This window comes from Podarcis vaucheri (genome assembly GCF_965113315.1).
Source record: "Podarcis vaucheri genome assembly, chromosome: 18".
In the NCBI taxonomy this organism is placed as follows: Eukaryota; Metazoa; Chordata; class Lepidosauria; order Squamata; family Lacertidae; genus Podarcis; species Podarcis vaucheri.
In genome coordinates, this window is record NC_138756.1 from 9613788 (window position 1) to 9621885 (window position 8098).

Here is an 8098-nt window from a genome sequence, read left to right on the forward strand (position 1 = left end):
ATTGGAATGCACAGCGTGACGATCCCCTGCTTTTCTATTTATATAGAAAGATATCTGTACAGTGGTGCCCTGCAAGACGAACGCCTCGCGAGACGAAAAACTCGCAAGACGAAAGGTTTTTTCGTTTTCGAGTTGCTTCGCAAGACGAATTTCCCTATGGGCTTGCTTCGTAAAACGAAGCTTGCCCCGCAAGCTCCGGGGATAGCGGGGAAGCGCAGCGTGTCTTCCCTGCTGTCCCCGGACCTCTTTTGAAGCAAGGGGCGGCGGGGAGAAGATCGCTTTTCCCCGTTGCCAGCCCCGCAATCTCCAGGGACAGAGGGGAAGGCACGTGCGCCTTCCCCTCTCTCCCCGGACCCCTTTTGAACCAAGGGGTGGCAACGGGGAGAAGCGATCTTCTCCCCTCCGCCCCTTGCTTCAAAAGAGGGGACAGAGGGGAAGGCGCGCGGCGCTTCCCCTCTGTCCCCGGACGGTCTCCATAGGAACGCATTGATTGATTTTCAATGCATTCCTATGGGAAACCGTGCTTCGCAAGACGAAAAACTCGCAAGAAGGAAAAACTTGCGGAACGAATTAATTTCGTCTTGTGAGGCACCACTGTATATAGAAAGATATCTGTATATCACGTTTTCTCCATAGGAGCTCAAGATGGTGTACGTGGCCCTCCTCAGTCAACCACACACCTCTCAGGTAGATTAGGTGGAGAGGCGGTGACTGGCCCCCAATGCCCCCCCATCCCTGAAAGCTTCATGCCCATTTGTGGGGGAGTCAACCCCTGGTCTCCCGAGTCCTAGTCCTCAATCCGGGAGGTGGGTTAGGCTGAGAGTGTCGACTGGCCCAAGGTCACCCAGTGAACTTCATGGCAGAGTGGGGATTCGAACCCAGGCCACAGCCCCAACGCTCTAACCACTGCACCACCGCTGTCGCTGAGGAAGGGACCAATGTCAAGAGTAACACCTGAAGATGATGTTGCGAGATGCCCCACACTGCCCCATGCAAGCGAGCGCAGCGGCGTAAGAGTCCGGGTTGGGCCTCAAGCCAGCTTCCTCAAGAAGGTGGAAGAGTCTGCCAACCTGTGTCAGGAGGCCCTGGGGGGAGAAAGAAAGGAGACTCAAACAAGGACCAGGACTTGTTGCTTATCTGCATTTGAGGCAAATGCTTCACTGCTGATTGGCAGGTCCTAGGCTCTGTGGTTTAACCCACAGCACCACCCTTGGTGTCTGAAGTGGGATTGGACTGTAATGTAACTTAAATAGAAAATCTTTAGAAGGGTTTTTCCTCCAAAAGCATTTTATTTTAAAAATCTGATTTAAAAAAAATAATCCGATTTAAAAGAAAAAGTCTGATTTACAGTGGTGCCTCGCAAGATGGAAAACTCGCTAGACGAAAGAGTTTTCCGTTTTGGAGGTGCTTCGCAAAACGAATCTCCTATGGGCTTGCTTCACAAGACGACAATGTCTTGCGAGTTCCTGCGGGGGGGGGGGTTTCCTCCCCCCCTTTTTCTAAGCCGCTAAGCTGCTTATCAGCTGATCCGATAAGCCGCTAAAAGCCGCTAAAAGCCGCTAATCCGTCAATGGGCTTGCTTCGCAAGACGAAAAAACCGCTAGACGAAGAGAATCACAGAACGGATTCTTTTCGTCTTGCGAGGCACCACTGTAAAGATCAGATTTTTTTATTTTCAAAAAAGATTTGATTTTTATCCACCCTGGCACTACCACTGCAAAAAGGGATGCAAATCTCCCTACCTTCTTGGCGTACCCTTGCATAACGAGATTGTACATTCGGACGTCAAGGCGCTTCCTGCGGGCATGAGAGCGGTGATAAAACATCAAGCACTGTTGGGCTCTTTCGGGCTGACCGAGAAAAAGGCAGGCGTCCAGATAGGACAAAATGTTCAGCTTGACGTTCATGTGGCGGTTCCCGTCTTCCTCGTCCAGGGGTAGCGTCCCCTCGGCGGCGTCCCAGACCCGAAAGGGCTCCCCCGGTTCCTCGCAGCTCCCGGAAGGATCCCGAGACTGCGTCCCGATCGAGACTTTGGCCGTCTTGTTTGGCTGGCCATCGCCGGATTTGCTGGACTTCTGCGACTTAGACGCTCGCGCCTTGAGCTTTGCCCGGGTCTCTTTAGCGGGAGAGCGCAGGGAGAAATCTCCGTCCTTTGCGCCGGGACCAATCCACTCCAGGGCAGGCTCAGCCACGTCGCCCGGGACGGCGGCCGAGAGCTTGGCCTCCAGTTTCAGAAGGCGTTTGTTCTTCATCGACTTCTCCTTCTTCAGCTTCTCGGTCCAGCGGCTAGGCTGGGGCTTTTCCTCGCGTTTCGGGGCGCTCTCGGTCCGAGCCGGGCCGGCAGCGGCCGTTTTTCGCGGGGCGGGCGGGAGGGAGACGAACTTGCGCAGGCGGGAGCGTTGGACCTCGCTGACGACCACCTCCGATACATTTTCAGCCTTCAGCTGCTGCACTCTTGCCTCCAGCACTGCAGGGGAGGAAAGGAAAGGAAGAATCGAATCGCTGGGGAATGCGGCGGGCTGAGTTAAAGAAGGCATCCGTAAATAAGACGAACCTAGATTTTAGAGGGTTTTCCCAGTAGTGATGTATGGAAGTGAGAACTGGACCATCAAGAAGGCTGATCGCCGAAGAATGGGTGCTTTTGAATTATGGTGCTGGAGGAGACTCTTGAGAGTCCCATGGACTGCAAGAAGATCAAACTTCTCCATTCTTAAGGAAATCAGCCCTGAGTGCTCACGGGAAGGACAGATCCTGAAGCTGAGGCTCCAAGACTTTGGCCACTTCATGAGAAGAGAAGACTCCTTGGAAAAGACCCAGATGTTGGGAAAGATGGAGGGCACATGGAGAAGGGGACGACAGAGGACGAGATGGCGGGACAGTGTTCTGGAAGCTACCAGCATGAGTTTGACCAAACTGCGGGAGGCAGTGGAAGACAGGAGTGCCTGGCGTGCTCTGGTCCACGGGGTCACGAAGAGGCGGACACGACTAAACGACTAAAGAAAGTTTTTAGAGGAGGAAAGGTGGAAAGCCCCGGTTTTTGAAGGATCAGCTCACAGTTGTTGACCTTACTTTGAAAAGGGAAATAATCCTGTTTTTATGGGGTTCAGCCCACAATTCTGCAGCTTCCTTGGGAAAGGAAAGGGAGCCGTTTCTAGAGTTTCCAGACAGATACAGTGGTACCTCTGGATTATAAAAGAATGCCAGCCCTTTTCCAAATGAGCAATTGGGATATTGCCGCTTCCAACATTCCAGTTAGGATTGGGAAACTCTTGAGAGCAAATTTTTGTTTTAGAGAATTTAGTGCTTAGGGTGTTGCTCATTTGCTAAGCAAAAGAACCCAATGCTTTCGAGAGAGATAGAGAGAGAGAGAGAGAGGAGAGAGAGATCAGAGGTGCATCTCCTAAGAGTGTTTGCTTAGCCACACAAATGTAAAGGGTTTTCTTTAGTTGTTTTCTATAAGTCGCTTTGAGACCTTGTCTGGGGGAAAAGGTTGGGTATGAATAAATATACAACAAACAACAACAACAACAACAACAACAACAACAACATAACTTTCCTTAATAGAACTGGTTAAATAGGAAGGGGTTAAAAAATAATAATAATACAATGCTTAAGAGGTAAAGGGACCCCTGACCATTAGGTCCAGTCATGACCGACTCTGGGGTTGCGGCGCTCATCTCGCTTTACTGGCCGAGGGAGCCGGCGCACAGCTTCCGGGTCATGTGGCCAGCAGGACTAAGCCGCTTCTGGCGAACCAGAGCAACGCATGGAAACGCCGTTTACCTTCCCACTGGAGCGGTCCCTATTTATCTACTTGCACTTTGATGTGCTTTCGAACTGCTAGGTTGGCAGGAGCAGGGACCGAACAACAGGAGCTCACCCCGTCACTGCGGGGATTCGAACCGCCGACCTTCTGATCGGCAAGTCCTAGGCTCTGTGGTTTAACCCACAGCGCCACCCGCGTTATATTATGCTTACCTTCCAACAACTCTACTTGTTCACACACCCATCTTTTCCTGGCTTCTTCCTTCGCCCTGGCAGAGGAGTAATTTCTCACTCTGATCCAAAGGCTCTCTGAAACACAACGGAAAGGGTAAGCGTTAAAAGGGGAGAATATTGAAGGGAAACCAGAATGAGGAGAGAATAAGTCCGCTTCCCACCACACCCCAAACTACGAAGTTTAATTCCCACCCTTGTTTTGGGGGCAGCGGGGGGGGCGGAAAAGAGCGAGACCTCCTGTTAAGTAATACGAAGACACTGCCCACACAAAATGAAGGAAAGGGGATGGATCCAGCCCCGTCGTTAAGCGGCAACGAAGCAACTGTAAAGGGGGAAAGGGTTTCATCCTCTTCTGCAAATTACAAGACAGGGAAGGCTTCACGCACACGTATAGGGCTGTCACCTGTCTGGTATAATACAGAAATGTCCTGTATTTCAATATAAAATGCAATGCGTCCTGTGTTAATATAGTCTTGTCCCTTATTATTATTATTATTATTATTATTATTAGTTGAATTTAAAGGTAAAGGGACCCCTGACCATTAGGTCCAGTCGTGACCGACTCTGGGGTTGTGGCGCTCATCTCGCTTTACTGGCCGAGGGAGCCAGCGTACAGCTTCCGGGTCATGTGGCCAGCAGGACTAAGCCGCTTCTGGCGAACCAGAGCAGCGCACGGAAACGCCGTTTCCCTTCCCGCCGGAGCGGTACCTATTGATCTACTTGCACTTTGACGTGCTTTCGAACTGCTAGGTTGGCAGGAGCAGGGATTCCTTTACCTTTAGGGCCCCAGCCCCCTCCCCAAATTTTTTGGGGTGTCTGTGTAGGGGAAGGTGCCTGCCAGATTCCCCCCCTATGTGGGAAGAAGGGTCCAACCCCCTCCCCTCCAATTTGCAATTATGGGTAGGGGGGCTTCTCTCCCCATCGGGGGAGCCCCCGAAAGGAAGAGCGTCAGGGGTGAATTAGATGCAGCCCTCCCACTGAGGACACCCCCACCCCACTCCACCCCACACTCTCCCCATATTATAGGAGGGGATAGGGCCCCGCCCCCTCTCCAATTTTGGGGGTATGTGTGTGTGTTTGTAGGGGAAGGTGCCTGCCAGATTCCCCCCCCCCCCCCCGTATGTGGGAAGAAGGGTCCAACTCCCTCCCCTCCAATTTGCAATTGTGGGTAGGGGGGCTTCACTCTCAAGTGGGGGAGGGTGGCGGGCGGGGATTTGATCCAGGCCTCCCACTGAGGACCCCTCACCCCACTCCACCCCACACTCTCCCCATATTAGAGGAGGGGATAGGGCCCCAGCCCCCTCCCCAATTTGCAATTATGGGCAGGGGGGCTTCTCTCTCAACTGGGGGAGAGTGGCGGGGGGGGGTATGACCCAGCCCTCCTACTGAGGAGACCCCATCCCACTCCACCCCACACTTTCCCCATATTATAGGAGGGGATAAGGCTCCAGCCCCCCTCCCCAATTTGCAATTATGGGTAGGGGGCTTCTCTCTCCATTGGGGGGAGCCCCTGAAAGAATGGAAGGGGTGAATTAGATGCAGCCCTCCCACTGAAAACCCCCCCACCCCACTCCACCCCACATTTTCCCCATATTATAGGAGGGGATAGGGCCCCAGCCCCCTCCCCAATTTGCAATTATGGGCAGGGGGGCTTCTCTCTCAACTGGGGGAGAGTGGCGGGGGGGGATATGATCCAGCCCTCCTACTGAGGAGACCCCATCCCACTCCACCCCACACTCTCCCCATATTAGAGGAGGGGGTAGGGCCCCAGCCCCCTCCCCAATTTGCAATTATGGGTAGGGGGGCTTCACTCTCAACTGGGGGAGAGTGGCAGGGGGGGGATATGATCCAGCCCTCCTACTGAGGAGACCCCATCCCACTCCACCCCACACTTTCCCCATATTATAGGAGGGGATAAGACTCCAGCTCCCCTCCCCAATTTGCAATTATGGGTAGGGGGGCTTCACTCTCAACTGGGGGAGAGTGGCGGGGGGGGGATATGATCCAGCCCTCCTACTGAGGAGACCCCACCCCACTCCACCCCACACTCTCCCCATATTATAGGAGGGGATAAGGCTCCAGCCCCCCTCCCCAATTTTTTGGGGGGGAGTTGTGGGGGGGGCAGGTGGCTGCCTGACTCCCCCCCTCCCCTCCCTCTCCCCACCCCACCTCTTGAACTGCCTACCTGTGCCCCGCAGCAGCAGCAGCGCCCCCTGGAGCTTCAGCATGGACATGCCCCTCTCCTAAAACCCCCTCATCTCAGCTCCCACCCAGACCACATTGGCTGGTCCCGACTGCGCAGGCGCGGCGTTGCTCCGCCTCCTCCTCCTCCACGCCAGCCAATAGGCATCCCGCTTCGCGCAGCCGGGTAAGCTGGAGCGCGTGCGGAGGAAACTACGACTCCCAGGAGGCATTGCGGGAGAGGCGCATGCGCAGGGAGGCGGCCGCAGGGAGTAGCGTGGTCGCTAGAGTTAGACAAAATGAAGAGGGGTATAGCGCTATGTGTGTGTCGGCGATTTCCGGGATCGCGTTTTAGAACACACGTAGATATTGAGAGATAGAGATAATAATAACAATAATAATAATAACAACAATAATAACAACAATAATAATTTATTATTTGTACCCCGCCCATCTGGCTGGGTTTAGAGATGTATTTTGTTTTTTGGGCTTTCCTTTTCATTTCCTTTGGATTATTATTATTTTTTTATTTCATTTCTACACCGCTCTATATTTTTTAAGAAAAGCCTCAAAGCCGTTTAAATAATATTAAAACAGCAATAAAACATTAAAACATCAATAAACAGAACCTCATATATGCAGATGACACAACCTTGTTGGCAGAAAGTGAGGAGGAATTAAAGAACCTTTTAATGGAGTGTGAAAGAGGAGAGCGCAAAATATGGTCCGAAGCACAACATCAAAAAAACGAAGATTATGGCCACTGGTCCCATCACCTCCTGGCAAATAGAAGGGGAAGAAATGGAGGCAGTGAGAGATTTTACTTTCTTGGGCTCCATGATCACTGCAGATAGTGACAGCAGCCACAAAATTAAAAGACGTCTGCTTTTTGGGAGAAAAGCAACCGGCGTCAACCATCACACATAATTAAAAAGTTTGTAAGCCCAGGGGAGTAGAAAGATTGTTTGCTTGGCGCTGGAAAAAACCAGGGCTGCAATTGAGAAAGCTGGCGACAATTTCTCTGGCTCTAATCAGAACACCTGGCTCCCTTGAGAGGTCCAAACAAATGAGACAAGCATAAAATCAATAACAGGCAGGAGAACTTTGCCTTATTGACTTTGACTTTGATGCCAATTTAGCTGCAGCACTGGTGTATACTTGAATACATCTGGTGGAATTATGTTTTAATGATGAGTACAATTGACCTTGGCTGGCGGCGTGGATTCCACCCTTCATGTTCCTAGGACTTGCCGATCAGAAGGTCGGCGGTTCGAATCCCTGCGACAGGGTGAGCTCCCGTTGCTCGGTCCCAGCTCCTGCCCGACTGGACCTAATGGTCAGGGGTCCCTTTACCTTTAATTCAAGCAAGTAAGTTTTGTAATGAGCTTGTGTTACACTTAAATTGGGAGTTGCAGGGCATTTCCATCAAACCAAAATTTACAGCAATGTGAGATGTGTTGTTGAAGGGGGTGTTAAGAAGAGAGCTCCATAATTTAATGTTAGAGAGCCAGTGTGGTGTAGTGATTAAGAGCGGTGGACTCGTAATCTGGTGAACATGGTTTGCGTCTCCACTCCTCCACCTGCAGCTGCTGGGTGACCTTGGGCCAGTCACACTTCTCTGAAGTCTCTCAGCCCCACTCACCTCACAGAGTGTTTGTTGTGGGGGAGGAAGGGAAAGGAGAACGTTAGCCGCTTTGAGACTCTTAAAAAAGGTAAAGGGACCCCTGACCATTAGGTCCAGTCGTGGCCGACTCTGGGGTTGCGGCACTCATCTCGCTTTATTGGCCGAGGGAGCCGGCATACAGCTTCCGGGTCATGGCCAGCAGGACGAAGCCGCTTCTGGCGAACCAGAGCAGCGCACGGAAACGCCGTTTACCTTCCCGCTGGAGTGGTACCTGTTTATCTACTTGTGCTTTGA

The 8098-nt window shown here is 52.2% G+C and overlaps 1 protein-coding gene across 1 annotated transcript in view; it reads right to left on the reverse strand.

Annotated features, from left to right (window-relative positions):
* The window catches only part of POLRMT (RNA polymerase mitochondrial), a 42305-nt gene extending 36041 nt beyond the window's left edge, over positions 1–6264 (reverse strand). Inside the window, exons 1-4 of the mRNA XM_082206256.1 lie at positions 6185–6264; positions 3979–4074; positions 1743–2467; positions 955–1085 (exon numbers count right to left, since the gene is read on the reverse strand). Coding sequence (XP_082062382.1) covers positions 955–1085; positions 1743–2467; positions 3979–4074; positions 6185–6233 — 1001 coding nt within the window. The 5' untranslated portion in view covers positions 6234–6264. The remainder of the gene's footprint in view (positions 1–954; positions 1086–1742; positions 2468–3978; positions 4075–6184) is intronic.
* Positions 6265–8098: the final 1834 nt, after the last annotated feature.